General features: G+C 36.3%; 1 protein-coding gene across 1 annotated transcript in view; it reads right to left on the bottom strand.

Moving 5' to 3' along the window:
• Window positions 1-18,287, bottom strand: part of LOC129227495 (eukaryotic translation initiation factor 3 subunit D-like) — a 46,744-nt gene extending 28,457 nt beyond the window's left edge. The window contains exons 1-2 of the mRNA XM_054862069.1: window positions 18,062-18,287; window positions 12,110-12,155 (exon numbers count right to left, since the gene is read on the bottom strand). Coding sequence (XP_054718044.1) covers window positions 12,110-12,155; window positions 18,062-18,196 — 181 coding nt within the window. The 5' untranslated portion in view covers window positions 18,197-18,287. The remainder of the gene's footprint in view (window positions 1-12,109; window positions 12,156-18,061) is intronic.
• Window positions 18,288-18,698: the final 411 nt, after the last annotated feature.

Genomic DNA, 18,698 nt, shown 5'->3' with positions numbered 1-18,698 from the left:
CTTCACATGTGGGAAAAAGGGGCATATTTCGGCTCGGTGTTGGAGCAGAAAACCAACTAATCAAAATAAAGGTAATCGTAATTTTGTCAAACAAAGTAATCCCCCTAAGGCTGGAATGTTTTGCACCATCAGTAAAATATCAGGAGTGCAGGCCAACAACACAAATTTGAAGGAGGAAATACCAGTATTTTTACTGGATACAGGTGCCACGGCACATTTCTGTAAAGATAGGGACTTGTTTTGTGAATTGAGGCCTGTTAAAAATACAAAAATGGAAGTAGCTGTGGGCAATGTAAATAGTCAAGTCGAGGGGGTAGGGAAAATTGTTTTCGAAATTAAAACAGATGGTAAGCTAGTAACCATCACCTTGAATGAGGTCTATTATGCTCCAACACTTAGACGAAATTTGCTTTCCGGATCCAGGATAGACAGTCTTGGTTTTTCATTAAGGTGGTATCCTGGTAAAATATGTATTTTTAATAATGATGGTATCAAACTTTTTTCTGCATTTTTAATTGATAAATTGTATTTTGTAAAACCCACTTCATTTTTAAGTAATCAAAGTAGTGACTCACCACCAAATGTAAATGTAACCGAGGTCAAAGGATTAGACCTGGAGTTGTGGCATGAACGGTTTTGCCATATTAATTATGACAGTATCTTGGAAACTGAAAAGAAGAACTGTGTCAAAGGACTTAATATAAAAAGTAGAAACCGGCCAGATTGTGAGCCTTGTATTATTGCAAAGAAAAGAAGGTGTTCATTTAAGCCCACTCCAGGGATAAGGTCTAAAAGACAACTTGAGCTTCTTTTCATGGATCTAGCAGGGCCATTTCCGGTGGAGTCACTAGGGGGGAAAAGATATATTTTTTCCATAATTGATGATTTCTCAAGGAAGTCCACTATTTACTTTCTAAAGTCAAAAGATGAAGCTTTTGGATATTTCCTTAGATACCAGAGGCATGTAGAGAGAGCCCTCAACAAGAAAATTTTGGCCATAAGGTCTGATAATGGGAGGGAATTCACAAATTCTAATTTTGAGACCCACTTAATTAAAGAAGGCATCAGCATAGAAAGAACCAACCCTTATACTCCCGAACAGAACGGGGTAGTAGAAAGATACAATTTGACATTAATGAATGGGGTTAGGGCAATGCTGAAAGACTCTGGACTAAGGGAAGAATTTTGGGCGGAAGCCGCCTTATGCTTTAATTATGTTAGGAATAGAACAGTCCTAAAAGAAAGGGGGAAAACCCCATTTGAGCTGTTCTGGGGAAACAGGCCTTCAGTAAGGCATTTCCGGAGGTTTGGATGTATTGCCTACAGAGGCATGCAAAAACAAAACCTAAAGAAATTTGACTCGAGAAGTAAGAAAGGCATAATGGTGGGCTACGCAACCCAAGCAAAAGGGTACAGAATTTGGGACCCAGAGCTAAAGAAAATTTTTGAAACTATTAATGTGGTCTTCAGGGAAAATTTAATTTGGGGGAAATCAAACTTGAATGGGAATGTAGACAATGATGATGATTATTCTTTTATTAAACCTATTAGTGAAGTTCTCTTAGATAAAGAGATAGATGAAAGAAAGGCTCCCACCCCTTGTGAGGAAATTGAATGGGTGAGGGATGCAGTAAAAAGAAAGAAAGGGGACCGTACTGATATCTATTACTATGAAAAGGGAAATAAAACCAGGTTAAGGTCACCCAATGATGTAGAAAAATATTGTAAGAAGAATAACATTGTTTACAATCCTGAACTATTTGATTTCAAAAGTAAAAATGTACCTTATAATCCTTTGTTTGATATTTTTAATTCTCCTAAGGAACAAATGGAACCCGAGCCAGAGGCAAATTTGTCAGAAGTGCTAATTCCACAAAACTATAATCAATGCTTGAAAACCCCAGAAGTAAAACATTGGCAAGAAGCCATGTCAGAAGAAATGAAAGTGATTCAAGAAAGGGGGGTGTGGCAGTTAGTTCCCCAACCAGTTGGTAAACCAGTACTTGGTAATAAGTGGGTCTATGACTTGAAGAGGAATGCGAAAGGGGAAATTGCCAGATTTAAAAGCAGATTGGTTGCGATGGGAAATAGGCAGGTGGCAGGTGAATCGTATTCTCAGGTTTTCTCCCCAGTTATCAATTTCTCCCTGATAAGAATGTTTTTCTCAATTCTGGTGATATTCCTGGGTTGGAGCCATTTTCAATTAGACGTAAAAAACGCATATCTTTATGCTGATTTGCATGAAGAAATCTATATGCGACAACCACAGGGTTTTGTAATCCCGGGAAAAGAAGACTGGGTATGCCGTCTAAAGAAATCGCTATATGGTCTCCATCAATCGGGGAGAAATTGGTACCTGGAAATTGATAGGGTTCTCCAAGGTCTAAATTTTTTGAAATTTAAATGTAGTAACTGTGTCTATACAAGAAACAGAAATGTGTTTTTATTGATGTATGTAGATGATATAATAATTTTTGGAAAAAATGAAATCATAATTCAGGAAACAATTCAGGATTTATCAAAACATTACGATATTAAAGAATTAGGGAGAACTAAAAAATTATTGGGGGTAGAATTTGAAGAAATAAATGGGGGAATTTTTATACACCAAAATTCTTATATTAAGACAGTTTGTGAAAATTTTGAAAAGTATCAATACCCATACTCGACCCTCCCAATAGCGAAAGGTACAATTTTGTCTTTAGGTGATTGTCCAAAAACGGACCAAGAAATAAAAGAAATGGAGAAAGTACCTTATCGCAATTTATTGGGATGTTTGTCCTATATAGCAGGGAAAACTAGACCGGATATTGCATATACAGTTAATTTATTATCTCAATTTCAAGCAAATCCGGGTAAAAGACATTGGCAGTGTTTATTAAGACTTTTAGGTTATTTAAAATATACAAATTATTATAAATTAAGTCTATCTGCAATAAATGAAATTAAAATCAATGGTTTTTCTGACTCAGACTATGCTGCAAATAGGGACGATAGGATTTCGATGGGGGGAATTATTATTTACATTGACAAAGTACCTATTATCTGGCGAACATTTAAACAAAAGTGTGTTTCATTGTCCACCATGGAAGCTGAGTATATATCTTTGACAGAAGCAGCAAAAGAGGTGGTGTGGTTAAAAAGAATTTTAGAAGAAACATCACATTTTGAAATAGCTGGATATAAATTTAACGGGTCTGTAATTAATTGTGACAATATAGCTGCAATAGAATTTTCAAATTCCCCTATAGAAAATTCCAGAACAAAGCATATTGATGTCAGATATCATTTTTTGAGAAACTTAGTAGAGGAAAATACATTTGAATTAAAATATGTGAAAAGCACAGAAAATCCTGCGGATACGTTTACCAAGCCTCTGACTCGGGGTACATTGAAAAAAATGTGCAAACTCATTTTTGGTAATTATGAAAATGTAAAAGTTTAATATTCAAATGTGTAAATTTTTCAATGTTTCTCAAAAGTGTTTAAAATTTTTTTTTAATTGTTGTTTGAAATATGTTAGTTTTCATGTCGTTTTGAAGTGTATCGTACTGTGTAACCGAGAAGGGGGGAATTTGTTAGCATAAAATATTATTTTATTTTATTTAGTTTTTATTCTCGGTCCACAGCCGATAATTTAAAGAAAATAATTTAAAGTTAAGTGTACCTACTTTAAGCCCAGTCTGGTAAAAGTAGAACCTGTCAACTAGTTTGGTGCTAACACTTCAATCGACGATTCCCCCACGCCATAATTAATGGCGACTGTTTACTGAAACCATCGGAGATTGCATGTCTCGATGTGTCTGTAGAGTATTCTTTCATGTTAAAAAATAAATAAATAAAATATATATTTAATTACTTATTAAAATTAACATAAAATTAGATTGAATATAAATTAATTTTTTAGTATCTTAACTGTAGCCAACATGTGATTGATCCATTGATATTCAAATTAGCTCCTGGCTGTTGACCAATCAGGTGTTGGCACACATGTGATGCACATGTAACTGCATTTCTAACTGTATGTACACATGTAACTGCTTTTCCAACTGTTAGTTTTTCAGCAACATGTTTTTATTTTTCACCATGTATTCAGTTGCCTTTTTTTCTTGCAAGAAGCAAGTGGTGTTCATGTTAAATAAAGGATTTTTATAGAAAGGTTTCTACTCTTTGAAACAGATAAGTAATTTTGAATTTTATAACAGGTTATGGGCCCAGTCCCATCTTCAACTGAACTTAAACTTTTGAAATTTTGGACTTGAACTTAGATATTTTTGAATTTAAACTTCAACTTTGAATTTGAACTTGAATGTGTTTAAAAGTAAACTTAGTTATTTTAGAAATTGACTTTGACATTGAACTTTGGAAATTGAACTTAAGTTTTTTTTGGAAGCTTACTTTGATATTGCAGAATTTAGACTTGTCTGTTTTTATGCATTTACTTATACTTACCTTGTTGAAACTTAAGAATATATTATCGAAGTATGGCAGCTAATGAACTTTATTCATCTACATTATCATTCCCCAAACTAAATGCTGATAATTGGAGGCAATGGAAATTCAACATGGAAATGTTATTGTGTCATCAAGGTTTATTTGGTTTTATAGATGGTACCGAAAAAGGTTTGGATGACAAAGCTGATGATAAATCTCTTTTAGAGTTTAATAAACGAAAGCAAAGGGCAATATCTACAATTGCATTGGGCATTGAATTGGAACAGCAAACATTAGTTATTGGGATAAAAGACCCTAAGGACATTTGGGAAACATTGAAAAATGCGTATGAGCCGACTTCAAGGGCAAGGATAGCTACCCTCAGGACAGAATTTTTACAGATTAAGTACCAACCACCTGAGTCGATGGCAGTCTACCTCGGAAGACTAAAGCAAGCAAAAGATAGATTAGAATCAGCTGGGAAAAAAGTTGATGAAGCAGAATATGCTTATCAGATGTTGATGCAGCTTCCTTCAGAATATGGGATGGTTGTTCAGCAACTATATCAACTCAGCGATGCAGATTTTAAATCAGATACAGTGCGCAAAACATTGTTGTCCGAATACGACAGATTAAAATGCGAATGTCATACTCAGAATAATTCTAATGTCATGGTAGCTAAAGGTTTAAGAACCTCAGATGAAAGTGTTAGGCCTAAATATCGAAACAAACCACAATCATTTGACAAGAAGAAGATTCCAAAATGTTTTAAATGTGGCAAAATGGGTCATATTTCCCCAAATTGTTATTCTCGGAAAAATGTCGATGTGGTCAATAAGAATTTTACCCCCAAATCGGACTCTTTTTATGCTAGCATTCAAGTTAACACATGTGATGTAGAGACTGGGAGCAATATAAAATTTGTTATAGATTCGGGAGCGTCCCATCACTTTATCTCTGACAAGTCGCTTTTAGAAAATTTTACACCTTTAAGAATGACGGTGGGTTCTGTTAGTGAAAAAGTGGAAGTATATGGTTACGGTACAATTAGGTTAACCTTCACCTGTTATGGGGAGAAAAAGAATTTAACATTGAAGAAAGTGTTTTGGGGACCATCCCTCAAAAGAAATTTAATATCTGGATGTCAGATAGACTTACACAAATATTGGATAAAAATCAGGAAAAGTAAATGCGAAGTTTACACTCCAGAAAATAAAATACTTGCAGTGGCTTACCTTAAAAATAACTTATATATTTTAAACGCCAGTGTTTGTTCAAGAGATGTTTCTACTGGTATGAATGCTGTAGTGGCTGAAAATAATAATCCACAAAATAGTAATAATATTATGACATGGCACAAGCGATTTGGACATCAAAATTTTAACTCTTTGAAACTTATGAAGAAGCAGGAGTTAGTGTATGGTCTCGAAAATTTAGAAGGTAACACTGAACAATGTGATACTTGTATTAGAGCCAAAATGACTCGAGCTAGTTTTCCTGTAATTAAAGATAGAGCTTCGAGGGATGTATTAGAATTGCTTCATATGGATCTTTGGAGTAGTAACTCAGGTTCTTCTTTTGGTGGAGCTAATTATTTATTGACGATTATAGATGATTATTCCAGATATGCATTTGTTTTTCCTTTAAAGAAGAAATCAGACTGTTTTGAAAGTTTCAAATCATTTAAAATTAAAATTGAGAATTTTCATAACAAGAAAATAAAGGCAATTAGAACAGACAATGGAATGGAGTTTTGCTCGACACAGTTTCAAGAATTTTTGAATGATATGGGAATAGCTATGGAGAGAACAAACGTTTATTCTCCGGAAATGAACGGAATTGCAGAAAGACTGAATCGCACTATGGCGGAAGGAATTAGATCATTGATGTTTGAAGCTGAATTACCAAAAGGGCTTTGGGCAGAGTTAGCTGTCACATTTATTTACTTAAAGAATAGATTTTCTCATAGCGGTATTAATAATGAAATACCTTATTCCATATGGTTTGGAAGAAAATGTTCCGTTCGCCACTTAAAAGTTATTGGATGTTTAGCTTATGTTTATGTTGAGAAGCATAATAGAGATAAATTAGAAGAAAAAGCCAAGAGGGGTGTCTTAGTTGGATATGCTCAGAACACAAAAGGATATCGCATCTGGTTTTCCAAAGAAAGAACTGTAAAAGAAACTAAACATGTGAGATTCAATGAATTTGTGAATGGATACAAAAGAAATCAAGCTCAAAACCTACCTCACAAAAATTTTGTTAATGTACCACTGTTAGAGGAAGATGGTATTGACGAATCCAGGATGGTAAAGGAAGATGAAACTCCTACTCGATGTAGTGAAATCAACTGGACTCGTGAACTTTCCCAACGTCAGTCAGGGAAAACAGCAGGCAAGTGGGATGTATATTATTATCCTCCAGGAAGTAGAACTCCTCGTCTACGAAGCCTTGCTGATGTAGAAAAGTATTGCAGGAAAGAAAATATAATTTTTGAACCTTATGTATTTAATTTCAAGCATGAAGAAAATGAAACTTCAGAAGATGAAGATGCTAATTGTAATTTATGTATTATGGAACCTTCATCCTTTGAAGAAGCTGTTTCAGTTCCAGAAGCCAAGGAATGGAGAAAGGCCATGAATGAGGAGATTGAGACTCTAAAGCAGAGAGATGTGTTTTCTATTGTGAAACGACCATCTAATAAGAAAGTACTTGGGTGCCGCTGGGTCTATAAGCTGAAAAAAGATGCCATGGGTCAAATACAAAGATTTCGTGCCAGACTGGTTGCGCAGGGTTATAAACAGACTTTTGGCATTGATTATTTTCAGACTTTTTCGCCAGTTGTTAGTTATGTACTAATTATTTTATTTATGGTAATACTAGTTGTATGTAAAAGTTGGGTACATAGACACGTTGACATAAAATGTGCATATTTGTATGCAAATCTCAAAGAAGAGATATTTATGGAAATTCCTCAGGGCTTTGATGATCCTAAAATTAATATGGAAACTGAAGTAATGAGATTAAAAAGAGCTCTTTATGGTTTACACCAAGCTGGGAGAGAATGGTTTATCGAATTAGATAAATCTTTAACCGAAATGGGGTTTAATAAAATTTTGAGATGTAATTGTATATATACTTATAATAAAAGTACTATCATGTTAGTATATGTAGATGATTTAGTAATTTTTTCTAAAACAAATAAAGATATGGAACAAGTTCTAAATTTAATTAAATCAAAATTTGATACAAAAGATTTGGGTCCTTTAAGGAAAGTACTTGGTTTAGAATTTGAATTTGTAAATAATAGGTGGTATTTACACCAAAGGAGTTACATTGATAAATTAAAACAAGAGTTTAATTTTATTAATTTTGTTAAATGTAATTTGCCTATGCCTCAAGGTATTGTTGTGAAGGCAGACTCTAATGAATCCTCAGTAGAAGGAGAGTTTCCTTATAGAAATTTAGTTGGTTCATTATTGTTTTTAGCGAGTAGATCAAGACCAGATATCTTATTTGCAATTAATTTTTTATCGCAATTTAATTCAAACCCTACATTGGTACATTGGAAATTGTTATGTCAGGTTTTTAATTATGTTCTTTCAACTAGAGATTTAAGCATAAATTTAAACCCTAAAGGTGTAGAAAATTTATGTGCTTACTCTGATGCTTCTTGGGCATCAGATAGGGATGACAGAAAATCGGTAAGTGGTTTCATTATATTTTTCAAAAGTATACCTATTGTTTGGAGAACAGTTAAGCAGAAGTGTATTGCTTTATCTAGTATGGAATCGGAATATATAGCAATATCGGAAACAGTAAAAGAACTGTTATGGTTAAATGATATTTTAAGGGAGTGTTATGAATTGAATATTAATGTATCTACTCCAACTTTACTTACTGATTCCCTAGCTGCAACATTTTATTGTAGAAATTATGTTGAAAACATTCGAACTAAACATATTGATATTCGTTATCATTATGTTAAGAATTTATTACTTGAAGAAAAATTTAAACTGTTAAATATATCTGGAGAGGAAAATATTGCTGATATGTTTACAAAGAATTTGTCAAAAGAAAAATTAAGAGAATTTTGCAGATATATTTTTCAGTCATGAAAGAATGGGGGGAATATGTAGAGTATTCTTTCATGTTAAAAAATAAATAAATAAAATATATATTTAATTACTTATTAAAATTAACATAAAATTAGATTGAATATAAATTAATTTTTTAGTATCTTAACTGTAGCCAACATGTGATTGATCCATTGATATTCAAATTAGCTCCTGGCTGTTGACCAATCAGGTGTTGGCACACATGTGATGCACATGTAACTGCATTTCTAACTGTATGTACACATGTAACTGCTTTTCCAACTGTTAGTTTTTCAGCAACATGTTTTTATTTTTCACCATGTATTCAGTTGCCTTTTTTTCTTGCAAGAAGCAAGTGGTGTTCATGTTAAATAAAGGATTTTTATAGAAAGGTTTCTACTCTTTGAAACAGATAAGTAATTTTGAATTTTATAACAGTGTCGATTCAGAAAAGTTGAGTTGTCACCTGATCGACTCGAATTAATTCCACTTGTTGACCGCACGTGCTATGGAGAGGAGTACGAATATTCGCGGTAGTGGAATATGCAAATGAGGGATGGTCGAAGTAGAAGTTAGTGTGGTGACGTCATCGAGGCATGGAATCTCATTGGTTGATAAAACATATATATTGTGGCGAGTGGCAGCGATCTCTCGCTCGTTTTTCTTCTTTCAACGATCCCCAGTGGTTGGTTCTGATCGTGAAGCCTAGTCCGGCTCACGTGTGGGGGGGTTTTTCCCCGCGATGCTAGCGGGGGTTTTTGTGGTATGTGATGTTTAAATCTTCCAAGTCCTGGAATTAGTGAGTCCAGGTGAAGAACCTGTTGTGTTGTGTCCGGCCAATTAAAATGTCGGGGATGTGAGTTCCACGTGTCTACCTGTGATGTTTACCGATCTACGTATTATGTAATGTTGCCTGTTCAGTCCGGACATTCCTGAAGTGTGATTCGGCGGACCTTTTGTGCGTTTTCTACCTGATCCTTCGGAGTGGCAAGTGACTGCATCGACATCTTGGTGACATTTTTCTTTATATTTTGGAACCACTTTTGTTATGATATTTTGGGGGTGTATTTTATGGGGATGTTATTCTAGTCATATTTAATAAATGTATTTTTCTGAAACATGTTTTTTGCTTGTCTCCAACTTGACATTACACGGCCAGTTAATGTTGGCTTAGTTTAAATATCTTAACTTCTGGATTTTAAACTTAACTTTAATTTATGCCAACACTTACGTGTGTGCACGTAGGCGTGTGTATGTGTGTAAAGGCGTGCGCCGCGTAGGCGACTGTGTATGCGCATGCCTGTATAGGACATGGACGCCACCGCCCAGCAAAAGTGGATTCCGGGGAACAGTGCTCAGGAACAGCCGCGCCGCCGCCGGTGGACGGTGGTGTTGCAGCCCTGGTCCATCAAGGAACATCAAGGACTGTCAAGTGAGAACAATAAGCAATCGTGATTGCTTAAAAATAAATAAATAAATTTATAAAAAAAAAAAATTTGAATTTTGTCATTTTGAATTCAAATTATGTTTTTCGCAATCACGAGTGTGTGTGTGTATATTTAAGCATGAGTGTTTGTGTGTGTGGGGGGGGGGTATGTGTGTGTGTGTGTAGGCATGTGTGTTTGTGTCTGTGTGCAGGCATGAGTGTGTGGGTAGTTGTGTGTATGTGAGTGCGTAGGGGTGTGTGTGTTTGTGTATGTGTGTAGGTGTACGTATGTATGTGTATGTAGGTGTGTGTAGGTGTATATATGTATATGTGTGTAGGTGCGTGTATGTATGCGTGTAAGTGTAGGATATTGACGAAACCTGGAGACGGTTTTCGCTAGAGGTGCAGCATCGTGAGGACCCGGTCGACGGTGATGCTGCGGAGAGTGGTGGTGGGAAAAATCAAAGGAACGTCAAAAACAGTCAAATGAAAGCAATAAGCAATTGTGATTGCTCAAAAAAAAAAAATAATAAAATATAAAAAAAAATTAAAATTAACTTGAATTCCGAAACTTTGAATTCAAATTATGTTTTTCGCAATCACGAGTTGCGACAAGACCCTATTCATTGGAGTTATTGTTTCAAGAAATGGCTCCCCCGCCCAAGCATGTCCCTCCTCCTAAATGCTTACGTGTATTTAGTTGTGCGCGTGTGTGTGTAGGCTTACGTGTGTGCACGTAGGCGTGTGTATGTGTGTAAAGGCGTGCGCCGCGTAGGCGACTGTGTATGAGCATGCGTGTATAGGACATGGACGCCACCGCTCAGCAAAAGTGGATTTCGGGGGACAGTACTCAGGAACAGCCGCGCCGCCGCCGGTGGACGGTGGTGCTGCAGCCCTGGTCCATCAAGGAACATCAAGGACTGTCAAGTGAGAACAATAAGCAATCGTGATTGCTCAAAAAACAATTTGCAACACATGTTAAGTTGTTTTCATTAGTTTGCAGTTAAATAAAACATCAAATTCTGCTTTGTTTTTGAAAACCTAGGCATTAAGGCACCTTATCTACTTCAATCTTGTGAATGACCAAATATGGCGACTATATTTCTAGCTGAAATGCTGAAGTATTCATCGCCTTTCCGGTCAAAAAACGATCTTTGCCAAGTTGTATTTTTTTTTCTTTCATTTATTTATCTTTTCTTAATTTTTTTTTGTTCTTTGGTAAAATTAGGCTGCTGAAAAATCTGCGACGCATGTCTCTTTCATTTTCTGCTATGGGGCTAAAAAGCATCTCCAATCGAAACATACAAACGATGTACATCCGACAAAAAGATGTATTTATCCCCCTTTTTGGCAACGTTGTTCAGCTCCAACAAGAAAGTTGCCAACAGGGAAATTATTGTTTGCCGATTCTTAAAATGACTTTAATTATTAAACAAAGTTCATCATTTTTACCATGTATCTTCATTAACACATCAATTTTAGATGAAGTGATTAGAGATGCACCGAATGCAGAATAACAAAGGCCAAATATTCAGTTAAAATTATAACCAAATATTCAACCAAATACTGAACATTTGGTTAAAAAAAATATCCGTAATATTTGTATGATAATATTTAACAATTTAAATTCATCTACATTAAGTATACAGGGATGAGAGTGTTCAGAGAGCAAAAAGGAGGATATCCAAAAAAATTTCGTAAAGGGATGATATTTAAAAACATTTAGGGAAAGGGATGATATACGAAACCACACGAAAATAGAACTTGGAAGCCATGATATTCAAAAATTCAACAAAAAACGGCTAATTTACCAGTTTTAAAGGTAAAATGTATTTAATTAAGTATAAGTATTAATTTTGTTCAAAATATGTTCCCAAAACCTGTTCAAAAAGTGCGAATATTTGTGGTGCAAAACTAAATACCAAAGCTGTATAGATTCTGAACCTGGCATTTGACTAAAGCAGTCAAAAATTTAACCCATTAAAGTAAAATTGTGCCGGCTAAAATAACCTCACGTTTCCCATTATTTCAAATTCATTTTTCACTTTTAATAACTTTGTTACCAATTGAACTCTGTCTCATCAATTTCATTTTTGTACTGTACAAGTGATAACCAGTTAAAAAATTTTAGGAATCAAAAGGTAAATCTTACTAGCATATCTTCTATCTTGATAAGTATTCCCAGTCCAATCAGCAACCTAAGAAAAGAGAAAGTAATGAAATTTTACAATTACTTGCAATAGATAGCAAACAAAAAATTAAAACATTTGAACGTTTCCCAATGAAATGTTGTTTTTGGGCCTGAAAACATAAATAAGCTGATACCTATTAGAAACAAAAGCTAACTAACATGTTATCCCCCTCCCCCTTAAAACAATCCCATCATTCTTTTAAATGATTTACACAATTAGTTTGTTTGCCCTTTATGTGAATGAGAAAAAAACTTAAAACACATTAAAACTGTTTAGCATGAAAGTAAGAGCAAAAGATTTAAAAGGAACATCAATACAGGATAACTAAACTGAATGTAATTATAAGATGAGCAAACATGCAATTTTTTATAGTTATTTTAAGAACCAGGTATACAAATCATTACAAAGCAGATCAGATGAGGAAAAAAATAAATAAAAATATGCGTAATACTTTGTGCACTGATACCCTAAGAACTTGTCACATTTGTATCGTTAGAAAATACTGCTGGTTCATTGGTTCCAGACCAGTGAAACCTGCCTCGGACCACCGTAAAAAAATAATCAGTGGTCCACGGGACCACCAACTGTTGGCTATTTTTGATCGCACCTCTGCTAGAAAAATTCAAAAGCATGAGCCCAGCCAATGTTTAGCTATTTATTAGTGGTTACTTCTTTTACAGTTAATTTTAATTTCAAAAGTTTTATCCAATTTTAAATCCCACATTTCCAATTTATTCACACTTGAAGGGAAAAATAACGTCCTGAAACAAAGTAAACATGGTCAAATTAAGTTCACAAATTTTCGGTTGCCTATTTTAAGTGTTATTTAATGAAATTTGTTTCCAGACAGTATATACTTGGTTGATTAAAACAACAGATTTAAATGTTTATTGCCAAACTTTGTCAATTAAAAATTTTAAATTTTGAAACATTCTAGCATATATTCAGTAAATTACCACCTTTAGCCAGGGCTAAAGCAGAAATACATGAAATGCACGGCCAGCTCAGTCATTTCCAGCCGAGGACTGCAGTTTCGTGCTTATTTAGCACTGATCGGCCCGGCATAAGAAAGTGACTGGCTTCGGCATGTAGAGGCCTGCAGAACCGGTGAGGTCCTTTTGCCATGCTCGTTAGGTTGATTGTGAGAGAGGAGACCAAACGTTTCGTTAGCGCCGGCCCCTTAGGGGGGTCCGGAGAAGGGGAATGGGATGGGCCAATGGGAGAGCAGAGCTCTCCCCTGCCAGGGAAGGAACCTCATTGGTGCAATTTCGTGGGCTTCTCAAGCCGGCCGTTCTCTTAGGACTTAGCAACGCAAAGTAGCAGAAGAGATAAAAAACTGGTAGCTTGATTACATAGGTATCATGGATAATAACAAAAAAGAGAAGTAAGATAAAAAGAAAACTTGAATAAATACGCGCCTATATACAAAACATGCTAACGTGGAGCAAGAGAACCGCCGGGCTGATGCAGGGCAAGCTGCGGATTTGGTTGGGGGTGATTTTTTGTGCTCATTGAATCATAATTTAGACGCATGGTATGAGCGGGGAAAGGATATTTATCATCTCTATTGACATAGTTGGCTTGAGATGAAATGAGGTTATTACTGTGAGCATTGAGGGAGGAGTAGAACTTTAAAGCAGTTTTAATAATGTAGACAGAGACTGAGTCCATGTCTAGGAAGTTGTGCAGATCAACGTTTCGTTCACACCATGCCGCGTCAATAATTTGTCTAATGGTTCTATTCTGCAATTTTTGAATTTTACAAATAGTGGTTTTCGCAACCTGCCCCCACGAAACCGCACCATAGAGGAACGTTGGTCTGATAATCATTTTGTAGACTAGGGTTTTATTTTTGGTACTAAGACTGCTGCCTCGATTAAGAAGAGGGTTGAGCATGTTGAGCTTTGCTTTGGCGTTTTTTAATGCTTTATCTGCGCGCAAGTGGAAATAGAGCCCGTAATCGAGAATGATTCCGAGGTATTTGGCCGAGGAGGTGTACTGCATGATTTTATTGTTGATTTTTACTTGTTTGGGGTTGAGTTTTTTAGCTCCTTTTTTGAAGCTAACCACTTTAGTTTTATTTTCATTTATTTTTATTCTCCATTTGGTATACCACCGTTCAATTTCGTCTATGTAACGCTGAGGGATTTTGTGAGCAAATGCTCGGCTGGGGTTTTTGACAATAATCGCAACGTCATCTGCGTATAGGGCGGTAAGAGCTCTGCTGTCCATAGGGAAGTCATAAGAGAAAATATTAAAAAGGACAGGGGCGAGAACACAGCCTTGAGCAAGGCCCGCTTGGATGCTTCTTTTAGTGGAGAGGGTGGAGTTAATTTTGATTTGGAAGGTTCTATCCTTCAGGAAGCTATTAATGATTTGGATAAGAAAATTTGGAATATCGTTTTGCATTAGTTTGAAGATGACTCCTTCATGCCACACCCGGTCAAATGCTTTCTCGACGTCGAGGAAAATGCCTATTACTGAGTTTTTGTGATTTAAGTCATCATTTATGTAGTTTATTACCCTGACAAGCTGGTGCACGGTACTATGTGCTGGTCTAAAGCCAAATTGCTCGTCAGGGATGAAGTTATTGCTTTCGAGATAGTTGTTAATGAGTGTCTTAATGACATGCTTAAAAATCTTAGATAGGTTGCTTAGGAGGCTAATTGGTCTGAAATTCTCAGGGCTATTTGTGGTTCCTGGCTTATGAAAGGGGAGAATTAATGCATTTTTCCAAGATGTGGGAAAGTAATGCAATCTGAGGGAGGAGTTAATGATTTTGGTAATGCAGGTTACAACGTTAACAGGTGTTGACTTGAGCTGCCTGTTAGTAATTTGATCTTTGCCCGGGGCTTTTCCGGGTTTCAATTTCTTGATGATATTGCTAATAATGGTGGGGGAGATGAAGGGAGGGGGGTCATCATTATCAGGGTTTCTGAGCTTGTTATCCACATAGTTGGTGACAAATTCTTTGTTTCTCTGGCAGATATTATCATTATTAAGTTTGAAAATATTTTCAAACGTATCTGCCAGGATTTTTGTTTTCTCGCTCTCTGATTGGTGGATGCTGCCTTGGGAGTCTTTAATGGGCGGGACGTTGAATTTTGAATTTTTGAGAGAGCGAGTCAGGCGGTAAAGGGAGGAATTTTCCGGATTTAGGCTTTCAAGATAATTAGTTCACCTGTTATCGTTATAAATTGCTATTAGGGAGTGGATGTCTTTTTGAAGTTTATTAATTTGGGTTTTGATGGCGGGATCAGGGTTGTGGTGATGGGATTTTCCGGAGGTTATTTTTCCGCACAATAAGGGCTTTGATGAAGGGGGGGAGGGAGTATCTTTGGTTGGTGATATTGATATTGTGCGTTGATGGATTATACGCATGATTAAATGCGTTGGAAAGGTCGGAGATGGCGTGATCAATATCTTGGGTTGTCCTACAGGGGGGGTTGCCAGGGACGGTACATCTCATGATGTGATGGAATTTCCTCCAGTTAGTTACGGGGGCGGTGAGTTGGACTTTAGGTAGGCTATAATCCAGGCTGAAGAGGAGCATAACCGGGAGGTGATCCGAAGAGAGTTCATCGACTGCATCCGTAATAACGGGCCAGCTGGTGTTCGAGATTGCAAAATCGATGGTGGTTGGAGTTCCCAGGGAGTAGTGGGTGGGCTTGGAGGGGCAATGATGTCGTAATTTTTCTCGATACAAAACTCGTGAATAATATCTCCGTTTGTATTGGGTAAGCCTGCGCTCCAAAGCTGATTTTTAGTGTTGAAGTCCCCAGCGATAATAAAATGGGGGTTCGTAGTGTAGATGACGTTGAGCTCAGCTTCGATGATGTCATTGGACGGCGGGATATAAATGGACGAGATTGTTAACTCATAATTATTTCTGAGTTCTAGAGCGATAGTAGTATTTTTGAAACTAGTGGTTTGGATGGAATTAACATAATGGGGGATATTTCTGCGGATGAAAATTCCAGTACCTCCTCCTCTACCAGTCACTCGATCAGTCCGATGACAGGTGAAATTTGGAATTTTGCATTTATTGCTTGGCTTCAGAAAAGTTTCTTGCACGAGAATAATGTCGGGGGAATTTTGAATAATGAAATAAGTAAGCTCGGTTCGCTTCTTAAAGTTGAGACTGGCAGCATTCCAAGAGAAAATTTTTAGATGTCTATGGCTGGCCATGTTGACTGTTTATGAGTGTGGAACAAATTGTTTGGGCAAGCGTCTGTAGTTGGTTGATTATAGATGCGAACATGGCCGCAATTTGGGTGCTTAAGGGGTGTGTGCTGTTTGTCGTTGTGGGTGTGGCTAAAATTTCCTGCTTTTGGCGGAACTCGGCTTCTCTTTTTTGCCAAATATTTTCTTGGGAGGGTGGGTGGGGGTTGGGGTTTGCAAGGCTGGGGTCGTTTGGTGCATTCAATGGAGTTTGAAAGGTGCGCCCCCGCACAATTTGCACATTTAGGGGGGGTGGAGGTGGGTTTGGTGCATTCTCTTGACCAGTGATTTCCACCACATTTCATACACTTTGGTTCAACAGTGCAGAGGTGGGAGAAGTGCCCGTGTCTCTGACAACGGAAGCACTGGGTGGGGCCGTCCTTGCGCTTCATTGCCTCGACTTTAATTTTGTAGTAGGAAATTGCCTGAAGGTTAAAGATCTCTTTGTTGTCCTCGTTTTTGGGTGAAAGTGACTGAGCTGGAGATGGAAAACCTCTTAAGGAAGCGAGGAGTGCCAAACAAACTGGTAGCTAATATAGAAATAGCACAGACCAGACGAGTGACCGAAGCAATGGTTCGGCTCAACTCGAAGATTGAAGGCAAGGCATGGTATATTCAGTAAATTACCGCCCTTTAGCCAGGGCTAAAGCAGAAATACCTTTACAATATTAACATAATTATAACATACAATTATAACTAACAATATTTTCGCTAAGAGTAAAGCATAATTATGTTTATGTTTCAAAATTTAAAATTTTTTGTTTGGCAAAGAGTTTGGCAGTAAATCATTTAAATCTGTTATCTTAAACAATGAAGGGAAAAGTTTAAAAACTAATTTCATTAAGCAACCTTTAAAGTAGACCACCAAAATTTGAGGATTTAATTTGACCATAATTTTTAAGTTTTAGGGTGTTACTCTCCCAAACCCCCAAGTAGGATAAATATTGAGTAAAACTCAGATGGAAAATTTAAAATTACATAAAGCTATTTGAAACACAAATTTATAGTAAAAGAAAATCAACCAATGGTTTGGCTATTAAATTGCCAAACATTGGCTAAGCTAGGAGCTTGAATTTTTTCTTAGTCCATTGAGATCAAAAATAGCCAGTGGTTGGTGGTTCTGCGGACCACGGATAATTTTTTTATGGTGGCAGAAGGCAAATTTCGCTGGTCTGGGATCAGTGAACCAGCAGTAATTTTGAAGGCTGTACAGGTTCCACTAAAAATCAAGGCTGTCCAATGTGTGTGTGTGTGGGGGGGGGGGGGGTTAAGAGGTGCGTTATTGCTAAAAAGGGAGAGGTGCACCTCGAATACTATAAGACTTTTCGTGTCAAATGATATTGAAGCGAAAATGATCGAGTGAGAGCCATACTCCTTATTAAGGTCAAACAGTTTTTCAGATACTCTCCTTACTGCTCATCATTATAAATTTATTTACTTACCTATTTCTTTTAACTCTTGGCTAAATATTGAAAAAAACAAATACAAAATTTTATCATCAAGCTAATAATTAAACCAGTGAGTAACCACGTATGGTAGTATTATAACGAGATAAATGAGTGAATTAAAGATTCCTGCTCAAAAAATATACAAGTTCCTTAATTTAAAAAGCATTTGTATGACACAGAAATTTCTGTTCACTGTTTTTTTATCGTAACATAAGGAAATGAAATTTCTTAGGCTTCGCATACCTTTCCAAGGCGATCATTTTTTGAAAATTGTTGGTAAGGCATGTCTTTAAATTGATCCGGCAAAGTGCAGGGTCCCCAGCCATTAGGATTATCTTGTATGACTGGCGGTATAAAATGATGCTTCGTTTCTGACATTTTGACAGATATAAACTGAATTTCCGAACAGAATTTTTAACGTTGACAACAATCTAATTCAACGTGAAATTTCTCCCATGTTGGCTTACCGACGAAACCACATAAAGTTACAGTTTAGCTTCAGCAGCGGCAGATTTTTTTTTCATTCCCTCTTCTATTTTATTATCTCTTCTATATTTCATATGAAATAGTGAATTTGGAGAGAAAAGTTCGAAGATCATTAGGTTTTTGTTGGCACATAAGAAAACATGAACAAATTTGCGAAAATGATATTTGCAATATTTTGGGCAATAACATTTAGGAGTTTAGGACGCACTGTGTTGATGTTTGTCTACTAGGGTGTTCGTGTGTGTTTGCTGTGTGTTTTGCAAACGAAAATATTATTTCACTTTTTGAAGAAAAAATAATTATTCCGTGCAGTTTTTTAAGCGAAACCGTGGAACAGAATAATGGAATTCTGGGTAATGTCAACAACGTAATTTTTTTCCACAACACATTTCAT

This window comes from Uloborus diversus, chromosome 8, assembly GCF_026930045.1.
Source record: "Uloborus diversus isolate 005 chromosome 8, Udiv.v.3.1, whole genome shotgun sequence".
Classification (NCBI taxonomy): domain Eukaryota; kingdom Metazoa; phylum Arthropoda; class Arachnida; order Araneae; family Uloboridae; genus Uloborus; species Uloborus diversus.
This window is presented reverse-complemented; position numbering and strand designations above follow the sequence as displayed.